The following is a 24,058-nucleotide window of genomic DNA, read 5'->3' as shown; positions in this document are numbered from 1 at the left end:
AAAACAGTGTAGGATTGATGATATGAATTCCTCTATTATTTGTTATGAATTAACGACTGACATTTTACCTTGTTATTTAAATAATCAATCAATTTTTCTTTTCCCTCTTTCTCTGCCACTAACAAGGAGAGTCTACGAAGTGACATCCTGGGATTGGGTTCATTTTGCTTGTACATGAAGAAGAGACAAATCTAAGGTTGACGTATTTTTTTTTTGCCGCCAACTCCCAACCGTTCTCGAGATTTCGATTTTTAAAGTTACGATTTTTGCACGTTTCCGCGCGGAGTTCCGGTGAGTCAACTGAGCGCCGGCAAGCTGCACGAAGCGCGTTTCCTATCGGCGCTGCAGACCGGCCATCCTTATCAACAGTTCCGTGGCCGAGTGGTAGAGTGTTCGCCTCCTGTTCCATCGATCGCGGGTTCGAATTCCGCTTCGTGCCATAGCTTTTAGGGTACGCCGCAATGCGTTTTTACAAGTTTTCTTTATTTTTATCACACACCAAGAGGTCCGCCCCCTGGCCGCTGCGCGGCCCAACCCCCGGGGCAAAAAGGCGCGCTTCGCGGCGAGCGAAATCATCGAAATCGACCGTTGACGGTTACTGGGTAAATCATTTTAATTGAATGATAAAATGATGTTTCAAATAAAAATTTCCCACCACACAATATTCTTTATGACTTTTTCCTTACTCTGAATTTGCAACCGTCAACGGTCGATTTCGATCGCCGCGAAGCGCGCCTTTTTGCCCCGGGGTTGGGCCGCGCAGCGGCCAGGGGGCGGACCCCTTGGTGTGTGATAAAAATAAAGAAAACTTGTAAAAACGCATTGCGGCGTACCCTATAACTACGGCACGAAGCGGGATTCGAACCCGCGATCGATGGAACAGTAGGCGAATACTCTACCACTCGGCCACGGAACTGTTGATAAGGATGGCCGGTCTGCAGCGCTGATAGGAAACGCGGTTCGTGCAGCTTGCCGGCGCTCAGTTGACTCGCCGGAACTCCGCGCGGAAACGTGCAAAAATCGTAACTTTAAAAATCGATATCTCGAGAACGGTTGGGAGTTGGCGGCTAAAAAAAAATACGTCAACCTTAGATTTGTCTCTTCTTCATGTACAAGCAAAATGAACCCAATCCCAGGATGTCACTTCGTAGACTCCCCTTGTAAGAATTAGCTCATTAATATCCGTCATAGCAGCAAGAACTTCACCAAGTACTAGTCATTTGGCTACAATAGGTGAGCCACAGGGTACTAGGTACTTCCTACCTTCAATACACCTTTTTTGGTTGGTGAGAGTGAAGCAACAGTCATCGTAATGAGTACATCAACAGAATTACTCAAATTGTGATGCATTTCACCATGTTAGGATATTCCCCCTGCTACCCCCTCCCAATGAGCATCCCACTAGATCAGAAGTCAGCCATTCAAGTCACACTTTCGGGAGACGTTGAATGGATTCGTAGATGAGTTGGCATCCAATACCTTCATTTACAGGGTGTTCCAACAGTCCGTACCCCCCCCCCCCCCCATAACTTTAGAACGGTTTGATATAGGAAAACGAAACTTTGGGAGTATTTCTACCTCAAAGGGGACCATCTTCTAGAGGGGGTTGGAATTTGTGCCCCTCCTTTTGGGAGGGGGACGGCCCAACTTTTACTTTCAGATTTTAGCCTCTACATTGTGATCTAAATCACATACAGTTCACCTGAAGTTCGAAAATACGAAAATTAAGGGGATTCGAATTTGCCGTTTAAATTTTTCCCCCCTTTTTTCTAACTTTACCCGAAATTGAGGGACTTGATGACGCAATGTTGGACTAATTTTGAACTTACCGCAATAATGTGGAGACGAAGATAGGGAAAATTGACTCATTTTGCGGGAAAATCGTATGACCTTCGAACTGACATAATTGAGGGTCCGAACCCCACCCCCCCCCCCTTAAAATTTTTGTGGAAGTGATTACTGTGATTTTCAATTGAACGTGCTTACACTTTGGTAAATGTTCCAGTTTTATTTTTTTTCTCTACGATAATTTGAACCGGAGTTATGATTTTACGAAAATAGGTCAAATTTGACCGTTGAGCGCTGACCTGTCATAACTCTGGCAATGATCAAGATATTGATCTACGGTTTGGGTCAAAATTCTTGGTTTTACTGTTCTTTTCACTGATGCATTAAAAAGTAGGAGTTACCATTTGAAAAACAAAAGTTGCCCCCCCCCCCCCCCCCCGAAGGTTGTCCTTTTTGAGATAGAAACATTCTCGGAGTTTCGTTTTTCCATCTCTAACCGTTCAAAAATTACTGGGGGGGGAGGAGGAGGAGGAATGTATGGACTTTGGGGACACACTGCGTAATAAAAGTAAAGTAGTGCTTAGGGAGGGAAAAATCTGCAAAATTTCGCGAAAATTCGTGAAATTGAAACAAACATCTCACAGAGACAGGCCCGAGGCATTATGAAAAAAAATTCAGAAGAAGTTTTCTAATATTTTTTTTAGGGGAGGGGGAGGGGGAGGGAGGGTACAAAAAAACCAAAAAAACAACTGAACGCTCTTCCATCTTCGAAATTCAAAAATTTATATACAATGCACCTCCATGGGGTTTCTCTCCCAGGACCTCGCAACCATGTCTACAAGTATCTTTTAATTCTTTAAAAACTTGAACCCCAGGGCTATGAAATATTAGATTACTTCAATTGGACTGCATTTTGCAATTTGGAACTATAACTTTTGGCTCTTCAGGAAAAACACTTACGTGCCTAGGGAAACTAATGACACATACGTTGTTCTTAAACCGAGCCAGAGTTTATAGTTCCAAATTGCAAAATGTAGTCCGATTAACTGTGAACTATCGACAGTACGGAAACAGACTTTGATTAACCCTTCGGTGGGTGCATCGCGGTATTCGGACTGTAATTTTTAATTTTCGCTTCGCACAGGTTGAAGAGCTGCAAGGTAGGGTGGATCGAATTGTTCGACTTTGAGAGGGGAAACGCGTATCTTCGAAAAAAAGTTGTCAAATGGGCCCCATATGAAGTACTCAAAATTTTGCCACATAAAATTGACCCCCTTGTACCGTATGAAGGCATACATTTTTAATATATTATATTGAAGATACTAACACATGTTTCCTCACAGATTTTGTCCAATTGTTGCCCTAAAGGGCGAACATTTCGTCCGTTTAGACGTATCGCGCACGAGTAAAGCACAATGAGTCAGTTAAGCTCGGGAGGGGTTTGCCCGCAAATAGTCGGATCGTACAGTTTTCGGTACGAGAAGAACGATGCGCAAGTTAAAATTTCACGAAAAATTGTCTCCGCGGAGATAAAACGTTTCTTTTTAAGGGGTCCTCGAAAACGTGTTTGAACCGACCGTCGTGAATCTCGGCATCTCCGCGTCATAAACGGGAAGATGGCGGCGACGAAATTAACCAGCTTACTATCGCCACGCCGCCGTTGTTGACATCACGATTTCTCGTTAGAGATTAAGTAAGTTCTGTGTGATTGTTTCATATCCTACATACACCTGTATCGCATTCTGATTGAAAAGCTTAGAGAATTAAGAACGATGGACATGAATCTCAAACAAAGTAACCGACATAACCTCCAATTGACCAACAAAAACATACCGCCATCGCGTCGCCGCCGTGTGTTCTTCCACTACGCATTCCGCCGCCATATTGATCGTGACGTGTACATGCGGAACCTACGGGCGCGCAGTTCAAACGGCGTTTTAGGCCACCCTAATTTTTAGCACTTTCGAATAAACTTTTCTCCCGTTTGCAGTCATCAAAAAAATTTAGAAAAAGAACTGTAAGCTTCGGACACTTATTACTTTCGAATGACAAAATAAAAAAATTGACTTAACTGACTCATTGGCCTGTTTTCACCCGATAAATAGGCGGTAGCGCCCTCCAAAATGGCCCAACTACAGTGATATCGTAAAAGTAAGTGTGGCTAGTCTATCCGTAGAAATTTTGCCAAATTACAACGCCAATGGCCAAAATTTCGTCCGTTTTGGCGTATCTCTGACCGTTCACCCGCCAACATGCGGAGAGGGCGTTCGAGCGATGCACCGCGTGGATCGTTGCGCTGCATCCACGTAGTGCCCGCTTTGACCGTTCGGGGCCCGCCGGTCGTAGGGGTGTTCAAACGAATTCTTGCCGGAACACTATCGACATCGTCTCTTATTGAAACTGGCGCCAGTACCGACAGTGGCCATGATATCGACAACAGCCGGCCCTATCGGAGTTTTGAGCACTCAATACATTGTTGCCCCGTGTGTCGGTTTATCAGATTGCCTGGCGCGGCGGCGCGTAAAATAGATGTACAATTGGCAACAGCTTATTTTCGCCAGCTCCGAAAACTCTGATCGCTATCGGTAAGAGCGCTCTTATCGTAACTTTTTCTTAACGGAACTGTTTCGGTGGCTTACCGACAACCAATTGAACAGCCCTAGCCGGTCGGTCGAGGGAAACCCGACGCGACACGCGGCGGCAAGGTGCCGGCACCGGTCGATGTCTGTACAGCCGTAATCTCATTGGCAAAACCCGTGTTTGAGAAATTTCAGCTATGAGGAATCTTTGAAAGTTGGATAAGACGGGTGACGATCCACGACCCTCGGAGTTGTAGTGCTGACCTACTATAGTCAGTTGTCGCTCATGTTTCTTATCGTAACGATTTCGCTTCTGTGACATGGACCAAGAGAATAAATAAGGACCCCCAACTCCAGTTAGCGCTGACAGCAGCGCTGCCTGGCAGAGGGCGTAGTGAACTAAACCAACGATTGGGTCCTCCTGTTTATATTTCCATGCACCACCTATTTAGGCTTATCACTCGGTAGTGCTCATAGAAGTTTCTAGATCCTCGTATCCTCGTGGTCGCCCTGCAGTTTTGAAGAGTTTAGTGTGAAAAGTTTCCCATTTTTATTTCAATCTTCGTCAGTCTTCGGGTACATATACTGGTAATAATGTGAAGTGTTTTTTCTAACCGTTTTACTCAGCAGCAACTGCTGATGAGAAAGCCAAAGGAAGTGTGTATGTAGTGTGCAGCAGGAATCAGGATTGTACTTTTAGCCGAAGGCGCTTCTCTGTTAAGTGAAATCTTTTTGGTGAGAAATAGTGTTGTACTAATAAAAATCAACTGAGTGTCACAAAATCAACGATACTGGACTTCAAGCATTACCTTTAATTTGATTATTAGCAAGTCTCTTTGATTCTGCGTCAGAAGTTGACTGAATCATCTTTGCTCGTGTTTTGATAAGATACTTCAAATCAAAGTCTTTCGCATTGACCTCTGCAGACGGTATGTATCTATACTATTTCATTAATTTGCGAAAGTAAAATCCTATACAGGGTTATACAAAAGTCACTGACCACCCCTATAGCTTTTTTCCAAATCGAGATAGAAGTTGGAAACTTTGGCAATGTTCCTCGGTCTAAAGTAGCAACTTTTCTATCCCCCCAACATTTTGGGGGGCGGGGGCTAACTTTTTTTGTCAAATGGCAACGTCCCCTATGTGATACCTCATTCGAAAGATAATAAAAAAAAAAAAATTTTGGCGCAAACCACAGGTCAAAATGTTGATTTGTGACAAAGTGGCGGCCGGTCAAAGTTCAAAATGGCGGAAATCTGACATCTCCGTTATTTATTGACAGATTGGCGTTAAACTCGGAATCTAACGGCATTTCGAGACGGAAAAAACGATTCTGGCATTGGTTTTCCAGAAAAGTCGGTCCTTTTCAAAATGGCGGCGGTCAAAATGGCGAACTTTTGCGCTTATTTTTCGCCATTCTGTTCGCAATAATTCAGCACTGAAAAGAGCTGTTTTGAGGAGGCAGAAAGAACGAGATACAAGTCACTTCACTTCGAGTCACAGGAGCGAGATCGTTACGATAGGAAACTTGAGCGACAACTGACCGGAGTAAGTCAGCACTACACTCCGAGGGTCGTGGATCGTCACTCGTCTTATCCAACTTTCAAAGATTCCTCATAGCTGAAATTTCTCGAACACGGGATTTGCCAATGAGATGACGGCTGTGCAGCAAAGTGTACAGAAATCGACCGCTGCCGGCACCTTGCCGCCGCGCGGGCAGAGAGTATAGAAGGTTAGAGGCCCGACTGGATAGGGAAGAGTTGAAACAGAAGTTGGAGCCGTGAGCAAGCAGTTGCGTAAGTTGGCGCGAGAGTACGCGGCGAGCGGAATCCCATACCACTACGCTGATTGGCTGAGCGAGAGTTGCGGACGGACGGTGTATAAAAAATTGCCTACGCGGAGGTGGTCCGGCAGCAACATACCCGCCGCTAGTCACTGGAAAACAATAGAAAATAGTAGTTGCGTACGTTGCCAGCGAGCGCGCTGCGAGCGCTTCTGTTTCAATTACCTAGCATTGAGTCGGGCCTCTAACCTTCCATACTCTCTGCGCGCGGGTTTCCCTCTAAGACATTGAATCACGTAGACCGTGCGTTCGGCTCGGTTTAGTACTGGCCAAGGCTGATTAAATGGAGGTTGTACAATCACCCAATTCGGCGCCATGTTGATGACGTACTAGTGGGACCTCGAGTAGCGCGAAGTTCGAATTAAGACGTCTCGCGCGAGTTGCGCGCAAGCAGACTGATTATTTATTGTAACAGAGTATGAAAATATACATTAATTGAACACATTTTATTACTATCACGATGTTTTAAATTGGTTCTTTTCTCCAAAGCCCCAAAATTTGCGGGGGGTCGTGGTCCTCATAATTTTGGGTTAACAGGAGTCGTGTGGAACATCAACGAAAATGTATTGATCTCTTCTCTTAGGGAATTTTAGATTTTGAAAATCGGATAATTTTGACACCTACAGTCTCTAATTGAAATTTGCGCAAGAAAGGTCCCAGAATTCCCCGTAACTCCTAATAATGGGGACTAAAGGAAAAAGTGCATCAAGAGCAGAAAGTTCTTGTTTTTGGCCATAAACTTAGAATCCAAAGTCATAACATACCCTACCTATTTGAAATATGCGAGAAACCGGGGGGGGGGGGGTTTACTGGGTAACCCACCCCCCTAACATTCCCCTAAAATGGGGTTTCGAGGGGCTGAAAATATTTCCATTGAATTCTTTGGGGTCAACAATCCCCTGCAAATTTTCGTCCGAAGCTCAATTCTCGGCCGTTTCCGAGAAAGAGATAGTGAACGGGTGCTCTGGAATACTACAAGTAGCATATCAAAACAGGCAGTTTGAACTGCGCGCCAGATCGAGGTCCCACTAGTACGTCATCAATATGGCTGGATGTACCAACCTCCTTTTAATCAACCTTGAGTACTGGCGGAGCAAGGCAAGTCTCTCGGAGCCCCATGATGGGCGGGCGGGGAAGGGGAGAGAGCGTGTGTCCCAAGCACTCGAAGAGGCAATGGAGAATTCATTCCCACGCTCGGTTTTTCACGAATATCTCGTTTAGAGTCCATTTTTAGACAAAATTCCTAGGAAGATGAGTTATAGAACACATAATTTTACACCCGATTAGCATTGTTTCATTTTTCCGAACTAATTATTAACCGAGGAAAAAAGCCTCACAATCCGACGAAAATTCACTGGAACCGCTACTGCGCATGCGCAGATGTGCGCAACTGGGACACACGAATTCATCGATGCGGGTTGGTGCCCACCATTCATCACATGCGAATTTTTCTAAGTTGTCTTGCCTTCCGTGACAAAGGATGCACGGTCTACGTGATTCAATGTCTTTGGTTTCCCTGGACCGACCGGCCGGCCCCGAACGGTCAAAGCGGGCACTACGTGGATGCAGCGCGACGATCCGCGCGGTGCATCGCTTGAACGCCCTCTCCGCATGTTTGTTGGTGAACGGTTAGAGATACGCCAAAACGGACGAAATTTTGGCCCAGGGCGTCGTACTTCGGCAAAATTTCTGCGGATGGACTAGCAACGCTTACTGTAACGACATGACTGCAGATAGGCCACTCTGGAGGGCGCTACCACCTATTTATCGGGTGAAAACAGGCCAATGGGGTTGATGCATAAGTGAGGAATTTGAGAATAAAAAATATGTAGTCATAGAACTTTTCGCGATAAAACGATGGTAACGTTCAAAAAGTCAAAAATCAAGTCCTTAAGCCCTAAAAAGTCCGTCAAATTCGTATCGAATTGAAGTTGAAAAAAACCGGCGCTCCGCTTCGCTCCGCGCCGGTTTTTTGGGGGGGCTTCGCCCCCCCCAAGCCCCCCCAGGACGCGCGCTTTTTAGTTTGAGTGTCCGTTCCAGTTGTTCTGTCTTCTTAAGCGACCTGCGCGTCCACCGCGGGAAGAGTGTATTTTCCGAAGGGGGGGGGGGGATCAATCTGTAAGGGAATGAATAAAGAATTGAAACAGAAGTTGAGTTGTGAGCAGGTGAGCACGTTGTGAGCAAGAAGTTGCGTACCTTGTCGCGAGAGTGCGCGGCGAGCGGGAATCCCACTACTGCGCTGATTGACCAGAGACGAGAGTTGCGGACGGACGATGTACGAGAAATTGCCTACGTGGAGGCGGTCCGGCAGCAACAAACCCACCGGCAGTCACCCGGAAAGCAATAGCACAAAATAGTAGTTGCGTACGTTGCCAGCGAACGCGCTGCGAAAAGTTATGACGGTTAAATGGTGAGATTTTGTTCAAGAACAGATCATTTAACCTGACCCACTGTGCGACGAACAATTTATCCAGCATCTTCCTTCCCTTGACCCACTGTGCGACGAAAAGTTTGTCCAAAAACTTCTTCCCCCCTGACCCACTGTGCGACGATCAGCTTGTCCAAAAACTTTCTCCCCCGACCCACTGTGCGGCCCTGCTCCGGTCGCAGTGTTCCCAGATCTCCGGCAAATGCCGGAGATCTCCGGCATTTTCGAAAAATCTCCGGCAAAATTTTTTCTTCAGAATTTCCGGCATTTTATCATAAATCTCCGGCATTTTGATAAAAAAAAATCAGCCGGAGTTTTTTTTTTTTTTTATCAAAATGCCGGAGATTTAAGATAAAATGCCGGAAATTCTGAACAAAAAATTTTACCGGAGATCTGGGAACACTGCATGCCGCGCACCCCTCGCCTAAAACTTTCAAAGCTCGCCATTCTTAAACGGCTCGGCCGATTTAGCTCAAATTCAATACCAAACCAGTCCTAGGGGAGAACTACCACCTATAAAAATTTCAGCTCAAAATTTTCATTTTCGCTCGAGTTATCGAGTGGACAAGATTTCACCTCCCCCCACTTTCGAGCCCCACCCCTCAAAATCTATTGCCTCAAATTTCAATTTTTTTTCGCAGAATAGTAGTCCTAATGAGTCTCTACAAAATGCAAAAAAATTGGTCAAAATATCTTTCAACGTAAGAAAGATATAACCACTCAAAAATCGAAAAATCTTCAAAAGGCGGAAATAAATACATACATACATACATACATACATACATACATATATATATATACATATATATATACACATGAATTTGAACAGCATATATTTTCGTGATCTACGACCCGTGATCGGTACTGATCGGTGCTCTTCACAATGTCTCAGGTCTGGGTCCGACATCATGGGAGAATGCAACAGTGTATTTCCTTCGGAAAATACACTAATTAACGATTTTCATTGGCTGCAGTACAGTTGGTCCAACTACGCGGGAGTCCCTCCTCGCCGCCATTACCCACATCTTGACCGCGTGCAGAGACAAGAGACCCTCCACTGGCCTCCTGGCGACAGGTGGAAACTTTTACTTTCGGGGTTTCAACAATTCCTTATGGACAATTATTAGGGAGCAACAGTCATCGCCCTAGTTTCGGCTGTTGACTTACCTACATGGTCGATGACAAGCCTCGGATGACGTCACGAGCCAAACAAGTTTCCCAAACGTCGGCCATTTTCGGCTTGTTTACAAAACGAAACTGCCAACACGTTGTTGAACATCAACCATGTAGGTAAGTCAACAGTAGAATGCTGAAGTTCCGAAAGTAAAAGCTTCCACAATGGCCAAGATACTAGTGGAGGGTATCTTGTCTCTGACCGCGTGTTTATCTAGTGGAGGTTAGGTTCGGCTCAGTTCATCTCGAGCTCCGATTGGCTACGATGATGAACAGACGCTGCCGGAGAAACCCAAGCAGCGCTGGCTGCTGCGCACTGCTCTCCGCCGAACGGCTCCTCCGCTCCGTGAAGAAAACTCAAGAGGAGCGATTTTTAACTCACTTTCCGGCCCAGAAATCGTCGTTAAGAGCCAAAAACCAAGTCAGTAATTGATTCATCTTATCTTCAGGTATCCATCGAGATAAAAATATGAGTTTAGCAGGCTGTTTGGATGGCAAAAACTAGAGTACCTATATTGAGAGAGTATGGCCACTGGGCCCCATGGAGAGGCTTAGGACCCATAAATGGAGGTGCTTTGTTTTGGTTTTCGTGGATGGGAGGGGGGTCATTGCCAACTTTTGACGGTTATCACCAACCGCACTTGCTGCCAACCTTACTACATCTAAGATAATTTTTCTCAAAATTTGCACACGATTAGCCTTAAAAATATGTAAAGATGTCGCAATAGTGCATTTACTCTCGAACTCTCATTCGAAGATACGCGTTTCCCTATCAAATTCGAAAAATTCGGTCCACCCTACTGCAAGGATCAGGCAAGGGCTTCCAGAGATGCTCATACAGAAAGAAAACCCTGCCGCAAGCGGCAGAGTTTTTCCGTGGGGTTGCCGGCAAGAGGGGGACAGTTCTTTTTGTAGTCCGTGCATTTACCGCGGCAGGAGTGTATTTTCCGAAGGGTGGTGTCACATTGGGGAATGAAATCATTTACCCTACCCCTCTTACCACAGATATGTTTCAAGAAACAGTTCCCCTTGGCTGCGCAACTCCTACCCTCCCTCCCTCACCCGAAAAAACGGTAAATTGCCACTATTATGGAACGCGTTGGCCGATTTCGCTGAAAATCCATAAGAAACCAGTCTTAATAGATATCTAATAGATATCTAACTACCATCAAAATTTGAGCTCAAAATATTCATTTTTACTCGAGTTATCGCGTGGACAAAATTAAACCTCCCCCCCACTTTGACCCCTTGCTGTGCGAAAAGTAATTAACGTATTCCGATTTTTTCTTCATAGTTTAAAAGTACTCTTGGGGGACTAAAAAACCCCAGAAGTTTCGTTGCAAGAAACTTAAAAATTAACTGCCGCTCAACGCTCTGAAAACTGAAAAATCCTCACGCTGCCTGAAATACATGCATATCGACGGTGAAACTACCAAACCACGTATCTCGTTTGCGGTGTTTAAAAATACCAAATCAATATCATTCCTTGAAATTTTCACAGAATTTTCTCCGCACAAAGAGAAAAAATCACAGAAATTTTCAAGACTAGACGTTAAGTAGTTTATCATTTAAAAAGTAAAGTATGACAGGAAGTCTGCGACGTCGCAAACCGAGATACGTGGTTTGGTAGTTTCACCGTCGATATATGTAAAGGGTGTTCGAAAAGTCCCCTCCCCCCCTCTAACTTTTGACCTAATTGAGGTAGAGATTTGAAACTTGGAGGGTGTTCCTAGATCAAAGGGAGCTACTTTTTGACCCCCCCCCCCCAAGATTTGGGGGGGGGGGGTTACGGACCCTAATTTTTAATTTTCAAATGGGAAGACCCCCTTTGTGATACCTCGTTCGAAAGAGCATAAAGAAAGAAAAATTTTTCGCGCATACCCGAAGTCATTATCTCAAACCGTTTCAAAATGGCGGCCGGTCAAAGTTCCAAATGGCCGAAAATTGGCACTTGTGCTATTTGCACATGGATTTGCTTGAAACTCAGTATCTGGCGGCATTTTGGCACGAGAAAAACGAATTTGAAGTTAGATTTTTTAAAAAAACCCTAATTTTTCGAAATGGCCGCCCGTTTAGGCTCAAAGTGGCCGAAAATTTGACAAACTCGATTTTTTTTGCCAATGGATTCACCTGAAACTCGGTGTCTGGGGGTATTGTGACCCGAGAATTACGAATTCAACGTTAGATTTTTAAACAACCCCTAATTTTTCAAAATGGCCGCCGATTAAAATTCAAAATGATCGACAATTTGCAACCTCGACTTTTTGCCGATGGATTCGCCTGAAACTCGGTGTTTGGGGGTATCTGGGTTTGTCTCCCACCCAGATACCCTCACACAACGAGTTTCAGGCGAATCTATCGGCAAAAAATCGAGTTTGTCAAATTTTCGGCCACTTTGAGCCTAAACCGGCGGCCATTTTGAAAAATTAGGGTTCATTTTAAAAAATCTAACGTCAAATTCATTTTTCTCGTGCCAAAATACCCCCAGATACCGAGTTTCAAGCAAATCCATGTGCAAATAGCACAAGTGCCAATTTTCGGCCATTTTGAACTTTGACCGGCCGCCATTCTGAAACGGTTTGAGATAATGACTTCGGGTTTGCGCGAAAAATTTTCTTTTTCTATGCTCTTTCGAACGAGGTATCACAAAGGGGGTCTTCCCATTTGAAAATTAAAAGTTAGGGTCCGTAACCCCCCCGAAATGGGGGGGGGGGGGTCGGGTCAAAAAGTAGCTCCCTTTGATCTAGGTACACCCTCCAAGTTTCAAATCTCTACCTCAATTTGGTCAAAAGTTAGAGGGGGGGAGGGGATTTTTCGAACACCCTGTATGTACTAGCCGTTCTGGGCGCGTCTAGCCGGGGGGCTCCGCCCCCTGGCACTCGCTACGCGAGTGACATTCGGCTCGGAGTAAACTTCGGCACAAATACATTAGCAGGATCGCCGTGTTTTCAGTTGTTGAGTCCCCAAATAAAGTGGCAGCCCTGTCAATGTATTTGCTCCCTATCTTTGCATGGAGAGTTTGTCTTGATGTAGAGGTGGACTCTCAGGATAGCGTGGTATATCCCCTCCATTTTGGCCTCAACTTGAGAGCTTTTAGGGAGCTTGGGAGTTGATTTCAGAGAAAACCAGTGGCACCATCGTGTTTCTCACGAACTTTAACAAAAGAATCAACAGTCAAATCGCCAATTCCTCACACATGCAACATCTCCATTCAAATACTTGGACGCAAATTATTCGTTCCTTCAATAATGCTAGCAAAATCTATTTAATTCGATAATTGGTCAGCAAAAAAGCAAGAAAAACGTTTATCAAACTCATAGTCAGATCATTGTAGTGTGTCACAGCTAACCGAAGACGAGCCAACAGAGGAGAACAAAGTATGATTTCTATGTATAACCTATGCACGAGATATCATTTCCAGTAGAGCCCTGGATAGACGATCTAAGTCCCGAACCAATTCCGATCAAAGTAGCATCTAAGTGTCGGGAGTCATCAGTCTTGAACTCATTAATTTGCTTCATTTTTTATTGAAAATTTGGCAGAGATGTTTCCTCTGGCAGGAAATGATGAATGGTCGCACCCAGTTCTGATCTTACTTTGAACAAAAAAGTGCGGCGCGTCAAAATTTGATGGTAGATGGTGACCACCAGTCATCAGCATGTCTACTTTGATCGTCTATCTAGGGCCTCGGCCTATGACCGGTTACAATTTTTTTTTTTAAAAAAAAAACAAAAAAGAACTCAAAGAAATCAACTTTTTCTTCTTATTAATTATTTCCGTTTTAACATTCGAAATGGAATCGGGACGTGCGAAAACTGCTACTCCATTTCTCCAGACTTACAGATTTTTAGAGTTGATAATGCTTTTAAAGAGTTGATACAACCATAAAAGTGACAAAAGGACTCGTTTGGGGATTAAGGTGACCCAGAGACAAGTATTAACGCCACTTTCGTGATTGCATCTATCTAACTCCGAAAAATACCATCAACTCAAAAAAAACTTGAGACTGGAAAAATGGACACTAGCTGTTTGCGCTGCTCCCGCTTCAATTGGAAATGAATGCTCTCTTCGCCAAATTTTCAACTATTCTTACTTGTACTCTCTCCTTAAGGATTTGAAGCTTTAGCCGTGGTTAAATAGATTGAAAGTCAAACTACTTAAAAGAGGGAATGTTGGGTAAAAATAGTTGATAATATACTGTGGTGTACGTTGCTTAATTGAAATTCGATCAGTATTCCCAAAAAAGCAGAATTTTAAGTTGCGGTCCAAATGCCGCGGCGCGCTCCGCTATATGACTCGGGGAGGCACGCCCACCAAAGGTTTAATCTCAGTTCTTAATGCGTGCTGGAGATGTCATCAAATAACTTGACCATGGTTTACTTTTGGTTTGCAAGCATTTTGGCAAAACTACTATTCACATGAAAACATCAGACTTTTGCAAAACGAGAACACAAGCTCAGATAAGATTTTCAATACTTGCAAACCTTTCAACGCTATTATTATTAGCCACGCAAAAATCACAACCACATAAAAGTCACGAATCATAACCAATGAGTAGTTTTGGTACCAGACGACTATGAGACTGATGTTTTCAAGGTGGATAGTAGCGAACGCCACTTGGTGAAAAGGCCTAAATACTGGTCTGCGCTTGCACACCAAAAGTAAACAATGGTCAACTTATTTGACGACGCCTCTAACTACAGTTTAACTTCCACAATACTTAAAAATGAATTGAAATCCAATCATACGCAAACATAATATTTACATAGGCTCGTTCTCACAGTTACCCGAAAAAAAATATGAGCTAAGAGACCACCTCGGTGCAGTAGATAGCCAAAATGGCAGTAATTCAGTAAATTTGCAGCTCTCCCATCTGAAGCAACCCTTTCCCCTAAAATTGAAAAGCAATGATCGTTATCATCCCATTGATATGATTCAACAGATAAAAGGGATGCAGTGAGCAAGTTTTATGAAATTATACGTAAGCCTGCCCATTTCATCCACTGATCTAAAGATTTCTAAGCCCTTGCAGTAGGAGCTTACAGTTCACACCAAATCGGGTCAGCAGCAAAAGTAAAAATGAATACCTTAATTGAGAAGTTTTGAAAATCTTTGATGAAATAAGGCTTGATTGGAAGAAACTGACGGGAAGTTTTAATGAACTGATTGATTGGTTCACATGGGGAAACTAGAAATGATGAAATTTCAACCCCCCCCCCCTCTCCCCTAGGGTTCCGAGGAAGTAAAAATTAAGATACGGATGGGGGAGGGAGGGGGTTGAGCCCCTCACAGCATCCCTACCAGGGATACACATTTTATGAATTAGCCCTTTGTAAGGGGTATAATATAATAATAAGGGGTATAATGAGTAAATAAATGCTACGTGATGATTTGTCCTCAGATCTTGGAGCGGGGAAATTGACAAGCCAGGAATAGCGTTCATTAAATAAGAAATTTTTGTAGCATTCACTTCAAAATCATGATCGAATAGCTAAATATCTAGAACAGCGGCTTCCATTCTTTTCGCTAAATTTTAGTGGTGGATATCCTGGATAACTTAATTAGCACAAAAAGTCACTCTCAACAAAAAAATAGCAAAATTGCAGGAGATGAAAGCAGGATTCTTCTATCAAAAGAGATGCATTTGGGACAGTGATCAAACTTGGTACCTGATGAAATGCTTCTTCCCTTAAAGAATCCTGCTTCCATTTCACTGAAATGTCCGATTGTTACATCAATTGATCAGTAAGGTTCAAGCGCAGGGGCTGCCATTCTTGGCCGGGCTAAAAAAAACCATAACTGAAGATTCAGTTCTTGACTGATGCAATATAACGCAGGCCAATTGGACCACACCAAAAGACGAGGATGAATCACCTTGACTCGAACGTTAACAGGAACAGGTGGTCAGGAAAAAGCAGGACCTTGTGCAAGAAAATGATACAGTAGGCAGGCAAGAAACTCAAGGTCTGACTAGTCGGCTTCAAAGAACTTAACTCTTGGATAGTGAAAATGATACTATAGGAAGCTGATGTAAGCCTAAGAGTCGCCAATGTAACCTTAGGTTACTAATAAGTAAGGGCGTTTGAGTTTAGCAGAGATTCCTTCTTGGCTTAGAAGGTTAGGGATGACAAAAATCCTGCCGCAGATCATCAGTAAGCAAGAGCCTTTCACCGATGCGTCTCTACTCTCAGCTCTAGTGGAGAAAGAAAGAACTTTATTTGCCTTATGTACTGGCAAATTCGCAATTCCACTACCACTCGTCGTAGCTAGGCGGTAAGTCACTCGCTCCGTGACTAGGGCGCTCACAGTTCGCGCCCATGCGGTGTATATATTTTAACGCCTTGATCATATTTATAAATGCCGCGCAGGGCATCGCAGGGTTATTTTTTCCAAAAAATCTGAGTGAGGATTGCATTTTGATTGAAACGTAATCGAAAAGGGCTCCTCTTGCTGCAGAGAAAACTTCTGAATCCAAGGTCCAGGGCAGAGTTAAGAAATTTCATGAAAGATTACAAAAAGAAATTTCATAAGGAAATTTCAAGAAATTTTATGAGGAAATTTCATGAAATTTCTTTAGCAACTCTGGTCCAGGGTCCCTGTATGAGGGTATACAGTAGTATACAGGGGCCGTCCAATAAACTTGTTTTTTCTTGGAGGAAAAAGCAGACTCCAGACAGGAATTAATGTAGCATAGTGTTCAGTTAACATCCTTTAGTATAAATTACGTAAGACCTTTTCCCCATTTTTTAACCCCATACTTCTCCTTGTGCAGCACCGTAAGGCATCCCTTAATCCCCCCCCCCCCCCCAAATTACGTAAGTCTCGACTAACCCCCCCCCCCCTTTTTCAGTTATCGTAGATCGAAGCATGACGTTTCCCTTTAGAACACAATGAAATTTTTAAGCCACAATTTTTTTTGTGAAACCAAATTTCTGGAGTAAGTTCACAGGCAAGATTCATGATATAATTAGTTTAATAAACAAAAATATGGAGCAAAATTGAAGATTCTTTTGGCCTTGGGAGTAAATAATTTAAAGTATAAAGTTGACGTGAGGATGAAGTCACTACTCATCATCGTGAGAATGAGTGGAGAAGTGGGAATCAAGAGAAATGATAGGGCATGGTTCGATCGGCCAGCAATCGGTGGTTTCCTGATTTCCTCTATTTCATCTTGAATTTTATTATCAACCTGACGAAATATGGATTTTTGCATTTTCTTGAAATATAGGCTAAAAAGTTGACGTAAGGCTCAGCCGTACCCTCTCCTCCCCCCTCGTAAGGCAACGAAAGGCTGTTATAGACCCCCCCCCCTCCCCATGAGAGCCTTAAGTAATTTATGAACGGCCCCTTATTTAAATTTTTGGTATTCCTTATGGTCTTTATTACTTAAAATTCCTAATCATATAGATAATAGAAGAGAAATCATGCAGATTTTCCTTTAAAAAAAAAAAGAGCGTTTAATTTGGTTTGAATTTAAAAGATTCCTGCTTGGCCCGAAAGGCGAGGGTTGACAAAAATCCTGCGGCGCGTGGGGAGTGCAGTGAGTCTGCAGAAAGGAAACATCGATGCTCCCGATTGCGCACCAGACAGTTTGCGATGGAAATTCGGCAGGATTTTTGTCATCCCTGCCTTCCGAGCTCAAGGAAGGAATCTCTGCTGAACAGTCGACTCAATAAGTAAGGTAGTTGAGCAGATGGAGGGGGAAAAACCTGAACCAATGATCCAAGGAAAAACTTCGGTAACAAACTGTGTTGAATGATCTTCCTGTACGGGGTTCTTCAACGGACGAACTTATTACCTGCATTACAGATTGGGGGGAAGAAGAGCCAAATGTTCAGAATGATAACTGCCAACAAGAATAGAGATGGATACTTTTCAACAACTGAAAAGAATTAAATTTACTACTGAGGATCAGCTCTAAAACAAGTTCGAAAATGCAGCACGACACACGAGTAATTGGCTGTGGCTTCGGACCACTATGGGGTATATTAGATACAAGGGAATGGAAGGGTCATGATCATTCTAGAAATTTCTACGGTAATGACCGAATGACGGCCATTACGGTAATGGCGGTATGGGTTCCGCGTCGGGGCACATGTTCAGAGAGAAGACGGATTGGCGAAATTGGAGGAAATTTCCGAGGAAATGGAATTCAGAAACATTGATGGATCGCTGATACAGAAGATAAGGGTGTTAGGAAGAAATAAGAGGCGATAAATTGCGACTAATTCTCAAAAGATATCAAGGTCTGAGCGGCACTGGTTCCAACCTAACTCGAGGTGGAAGTATCCGAGTTTTAATTGTCACACAAAATTAAACTATGCGATTTACGAGATTGTGGCGAGACAGGACAAGAAACTTACCAATAAATCGTCGGAACAAATATATATAACTTATATCCGGGCTTGATACGTAACGTGGTTGGGCTCGGCGGTGGTCGAGATGAAGCGTGATGACAATGACTTGCGGAGTTGTGGGTTGGTCCACAGGATACGAAAGAGTGGGTCGGTGAGTAGAGTGAGTGGTAACGTTCTCGATCATAGGACCCCCGGGTTAACATCAGCGCTGCCTGGCAGAGGAGGTAGTGAACTAGGCCGACGATTGGGTCCTCCCAAGATCCATCCGCGCGTCACTTTTTTCTTCGAATTATTTTCTGGTGCAGCGCCGGAAAAAAACAGTTTTGACACGATCGGCGAGCAGAAATCGATGTATCGAAAATCCTGCGCGCGGAACAGATTTGGAGCGCCGCGCCGGAAAAAATAGTTTAGACACAAACGGCGAGCAGGAATCGATATATCGAAAATTCCGCGCGCGGAACAGATTTGATTTGAAGCGGCGCGCCGACAAAAATAGTTTTGACACAAACGGCGCAAATATATCGAAAACCGGCGCGGAATCCGGAAATTCAGAGATTTTCATCGAAAACGGGTTTTTTCTTTTGCGCGCCGAAAAAAAATTCCGCGCGCCAGAAAAAATTCCGCGCGCGCGAGAAAAAATTCCGCGCGCGCGAGAAAAAATTCCGCGCGCGCGAGAAAAGGGTTTCATCAATTTCAAGGCTCAAATTTCAAGGAATGATATTGATTTGGTCGGCTTCAAAAAAATAAAATGCGAGCGTAGATTTTTAAACACCGCAAACGAGATACGTGGTTTGGTAGTTTCACCGTCGATATGCATGTATTTCAGGCAGCGTGAGGATTTTTCAGTTTTCAGAGCGTTGAGCGGCAGTTAATTTTTAAGTTTCTTGCAACGAAACTTCTGGGGTTTTTTAGTCCCCCAAGAGTACTTTTAAACTATGAAGAAAAAATCGGAATACGTTAATTACTTTTCGCACAGCGAGGGGTCAAAGTGGGGGGGAGGTTTAATTTTGTCCACGCGATAACTCGAGTAAAAATGAATATTTTGAGCTCAAATTTTGATGGTAGTTAGATATCTACTAAGACTGGTTTCTTATGGATTTTCAGCGAAATCGGCCAACGCGTTCCATAATAGTGGCAATTTACCGTTTTTTCGGGTGAGGGAGGGAGGGTAGGAGTTGCGCAGCCAAGGGGAACTGTTTCTGAAACATATCTGTGGTAAGAGGGGTAGGGTAAATGATTTCATTCCCCAATGTGACACCACCCTTCGGAAAATACACTCCTGCCGCGGTAAATGCACGGACTACAAAAAGAACTGTCCCCTTCTTGCCGGCAACCCCACGGAAAAACTCTGCCGCTTGCGGCAGGGTTTTCTTTCTGTATGAGCATCTCTGGAAGCCCTTGCCTGATCCTTGCAGTAGGGTGGACCGAATTTTTCGAATTTGATAGGGAAACGCGTATCTTCGAATGAGAGTTGTCAAATGGGCCCCATATGAAGTGCCTAAAATTTCGCCGCATAAAATTGACCCCCTAGTACCGCATGAAGGCCTAAGAGGCCTAAATATTTAATATATTATATTAAAGATTCAAACACATTTTTCCTCACAGATTTTGTCAAATTGTTGCCCTAAAGGGCGAACATTTCGTCCTGTTTGACGTATCGTGCACGAGTAAAGCGCAATGGGGTTGTTGCATGCATTTTATTAATTCGGTTTTTAGAAGTTGGTGGTGTGCTGATTGTTAAGATATTTTTTTTAAAATTTTTCTGGTAGGAACCAAAAGTCTCATTTTGGCAGGATTTTGCTTTAATTTTCGGTTTCTAAGGCTTTAAACTTCAAAAATATGATATATTATAATCTGCAAATTTTTTCAATAATGTTATCTACTCAGTATACTGATGAACTCTGATTTGTTTATTTCCACCGATAAAGCACAAAAACATAGCCCGATTATACGAATAAAGAAGGAGAATTAATTAAAATACGGTAAACAAGGCTAAAAATTATTGAAACACTTAAAGGCAGGACGTTTCGAGCTGCTACCAGCTCATTTTCAGCTGCAAAAACACATAAAAAACAAGTAAAAAATTGAGTGGCGACCTGACCCCAGCCGTTATTATGAGTGGTTACGTGATAACGGCTGAGGTCAGGTCGCCACTCAATTTTTTACCTGTTTTTATGTGTTTTTGCAGCTGAAAAATGAGCTGGAAGCAGCTCGAAACGTCTTACCTTTTAGTGTTTCAATAATTTTTAGCCTTGTTTACTCGTATTTTAATTAATTCTCCTTCTTTATTTATTTCCACCTTAATTATTTAATCTGGAAATATTGAACCACATAAATTCTACTGAGAAACTAATTCTTGAATTCTTCGGAACGTTTCATCCCACAAAAATCTGAAAAAGAAGTATTTTCCCGCCGAAAATCTGCTGAAAAATAGCCAAAATTTCAGTTTTGGTTCCTAGTTTTAAATGCCCATGGATTTTCCCGCCAATGGCGCTCACAAAGCTACTCACGCTTAGAGTCCCTTTATACTGAGAGTCAAGACAATTCGAATCCATTTCTGATTGGTTCCCGTATTTTAGGCCTCCACAGTGTCACAAACGGAATAAAGATTACATTTTCACCAATTGCAAAGATTATAATCTGGAATGGACCAGGGAATTACGGGTTCGGCAAGGAACAAACGGAATGAGAGGAGGAACGGAGAAAGGCATTTGAGAATGGGCCGATCAAAGATTACGAAAAACGTTCAATTTCTGTAATCTTTATTCCCGTTTGTGACATCCATGAGCCGAATTGTCTTGACTCTCAGTATAAAGGGACTCTACTCACGCTCTTCCGCCGATGTTAGCGATCTGGACCAAGACCAATCCACACAGGTCAGTCATTGCGCAGCTTTTTTGAAATCCACTCCCCCGCCCGGTCCTAAGTTCCTAACTCGCAGCACTCATTGTGACGTACTATTGAGTGCACCCATAAGAAATACATTGTATGCACTCAATACTACGTCACTGCGCAGTAGAGTACCAAAATTCGTCCTCGGGAATGACTGACCTGTGTGGATTGGTCTTGATCTGGACTGATCTGTGGGAGAGGTCGAATAATAACAGACACATACGTTTTTAGGAATTGAAAGAGTTTTCTTTTAACTTATTTATCGTTAAACCGAAGAAGTACTGTTTGTTTTTTTCCACTTTTATATTTGTAGGTAACCTTGAAATCGGTTTCAATAAGGATCGACTCGATCGACTCTGAGAAGAAAATTTCGCTTCTGTTGACGCAGTCCAGAGAGTATGGAAGGTTCCATACTCTCTGACGTAGTCTATTTATTCTATGACTTCAGGTACTTATCAGGAAAGCATCACATCGAAGTCATCGAACAAACTTTTCCTCAGTGCTACCTGGATTAGTTAGTGGATTTTCCTAGAGTATAAAGGCATGTATAAAGGTACTCTAGATTTTCCTACCTAGGTATTCTTCTCACTACTGTCTCAGTTATACCACTATGTTGATGAAGACTAAGGTCAGAATTTATTCCATAGTTTCCCCTTCTTATTTTTATTTATTTTGTCATCGCCCTAACCTCTATCTGTGGACAATTCGAAATTTTATGTCAGATAGTCCTTGGAAACCTTTTGTAATCCTCTTGTAAACCTCTCGTAAACGCATCATTAATACGGCCAGCGTCGAATTATCTTCTTTTTTACGTCATTAACTGTGTGTCAAGACATTCCAGAATATGTGGGAGTATCTCGCAGGGTTATAGCTCGCCATGGTCATATCATTCAACGCGCAATAATATCTGCAGTCTGCGATCAGTGGGCAGCTCATTCATAGTCGCTATTATTGCCTTTTGGTGTTGCAAATTCTCTTTGGCCCCATCAATCAAAGACTTAAAGCAGCGTCAAGTGCTTTCACTGGATGAAGCTTGAAATAGTTTGCTTTCATATGCAGAAAATTCTGTAAAGTCAAGAATGACTGCAGCTATTTGTCCCGCATTGGACCTGACCCGAGTAAAAGGGAATGCCCCTTACACTTAACCTGCACAGTAGTCGTTCATGAGACCCATCTTGAAATGGGTCTCATTATCGGTTTAAACTAGAGTCCATGTTTCTTAGAACTTTCGAGATCATGACATGTGCTTGAGTAGATTAATTCTCATACTGACATTCAGTTGAAGGTGATATTGAGAATGATATAAGACAGTGTGTGTTCCATTGGAACGGTGGACATAGTCCAGATTCAGTGCTTGTCATCAGCAGTGCTTCCTATACTTGTATATCGATGGTCAAACTACTGAAGCATAGATCTTGATTGCCATGTTTGGAAATTTCTGCTTGTATTTTATTTCTTCAAAAACAGACTGCTTAACTGGAGCTAGCAGCTGGAGGATAGGTATACAAGCAATTCAGGGGATGAACTGAAAGGGTGGGCAGACAAAAAATTGTGTAAAGTCGTGACTCCAATGAGAACAAAAAAAGATTCGGTGGATTGGGTCAATCATTTTTCGGAATTCAGAGATGAGATGAGGAGAGGAGACATTATAATTTGGACATTAGGTAGAGGTGATTTGGCTAAAGAGCAGGATTTTAGGGCATGGGAGTCAGTGGAAGAGTTTATTATAATCTTTTGGAAGGAATAAGGTTAATAGTGTTACGAATAAATGGATTACATTTTGCAATAAGGAACCACTATCTGTGGCTCTCCCATAAAAGCACATATCTGCATAGAAAAACAAATGGTATGTATGTTGTTTCTGAAATGGGCCAGAAATAGTGGTTCCTTATTGCAAAATGTAATCCAAATGAAAGAATGGATATTGAAGATAAGTGGATGGCAGAGAAGGTGAATCGGAGTATTGATAATTTAAACAATAGGATGTACCAGACATTGCCAAAATATCCACTGGACACGCTATTTGTACCAATTGTAAGTAGGGCTAGGGTACGAAGACTACTGGGGACTTGGCCAAAGAACACCAGGAAAACTAACAAGAGTAGGGCTGATCAATGTGGCGACAGCTGTAGTAGAGGAAATAAAGAAAACAGGGATGGTTAAGCAGGGTTTTCAAAGACCAGACAAAAGTTAAATAAAGCGGTTTAGAAGAAATGAGCTAGGAAAGGAAAATGTGTTAGGGAAAAAAAATTCTTCTGCGAAATTTTCACAGAATGTTCCAGAAAGAAAGTAAAAAATCAAGCTAGAGTTACTTACAATTAGTGCAGGAACTATGAAGAGGTATCCTTAAACAAATAAAATATGATTGAAAATTCTCAACATCGCCAAGTGAGATATGTCGCTTGGGAACTTCACCATCCATAGACATCCCATTGCCTTTATCTACAATTCCAATCACACTACTCGGAGTTTAACAATATAAAGTTGATAAACACTCTGTTTTGTATAAATTGTTTACAATGTCTCCTGATTTGAATAGTATTTGAAGGTCAATATGTTACAGATTATTTTGTAGAGATGGATGGTTCTGAAGAAATTGTGTTTTTATTCCAATTCGGTCTCATCAGAGACACAAAAAACGTTGATGTCTCGACTCTTACATTAAGGACCTTGAAAGATCATGCCTGTGACTTCATTAAAGCCAAGGTGAGTTTTTGCATCTTTCGTTGGGGACGGATTTTTTAGTAAATATTTATCTAAGTAACAATTTTACGCGACTGGAACAAAGTGTTACAAGAAATAATCTTGAACAATATTCTTCTCAGAAAAAATATTATTTATAACTGCACTTTTGAAGTGCCACAAATGAAGATGCTTGTGGTTTTTTTAACATCAGTCAAAGATATTGAACCACGTAGACTGTGAACCAAATTCAAAAAATTAAACCTTTAATGGATGGTGTAAATGACACCTAAACGACACTAACAACAGTGATTGC

The 24,058-nt window shown here is 42.7% G+C and overlaps 2 protein-coding genes across 6 annotated transcripts in view; one reads left to right on the top strand and one right to left on the bottom strand.

Moving 5' to 3' along the window:
* The window catches only part of Hsc70-4 (Heat shock protein 70 cognate 4), a 46,793-nt gene extending 28,460 nt beyond the window's left edge, over positions 1-18,333 (bottom strand). Inside the window, exon 1 of one of the 3 annotated variants that reach the window (XM_072296263.1) lies at positions 18,175-18,333. The gene's annotated coding sequence lies outside the window, so the exon portion shown is untranslated. Of the gene's footprint in view, positions 1-8,406; positions 8,426-17,609; positions 17,744-18,174 lie in introns of those variants that run through there. The other 2 variants (XM_072296264.1, XM_072296265.1) reach the window with 2 other exon arrangements.
* A 3,116-nt stretch (positions 18,334-21,449) lies between these two features.
* Positions 21,450-24,058, top strand: part of PKD (serine/threonine-protein kinase D3) — a 69,145-nt gene continuing 66,536 nt past the window's right edge. Inside the window, exons 1-2 of one of the 3 annotated variants that reach the window (XM_072296260.1) lie at positions 21,450-21,601; positions 23,624-23,766. In XM_072296260.1, the coding sequence (XP_072152361.1) occupies positions 23,638-23,766 (129 nt within the window). In that variant the 5' untranslated portion in view covers positions 21,450-21,601; positions 23,624-23,637. Of the gene's footprint in view, positions 21,689-23,608; positions 23,767-24,058 lie in introns of those variants that run through there. The other 2 variants (XM_072296259.1, XM_072296261.1) reach the window with 2 other exon arrangements.

This window comes from Bemisia tabaci, chromosome 2 (assembly GCF_918797505.1).
Source record: "Bemisia tabaci chromosome 2, PGI_BMITA_v3".
Lineage (NCBI taxonomy): Eukaryota > Metazoa > Arthropoda > Insecta > Hemiptera > Aleyrodidae > Bemisia > Bemisia tabaci.
This window is presented reverse-complemented; position numbering and strand designations above follow the sequence as displayed.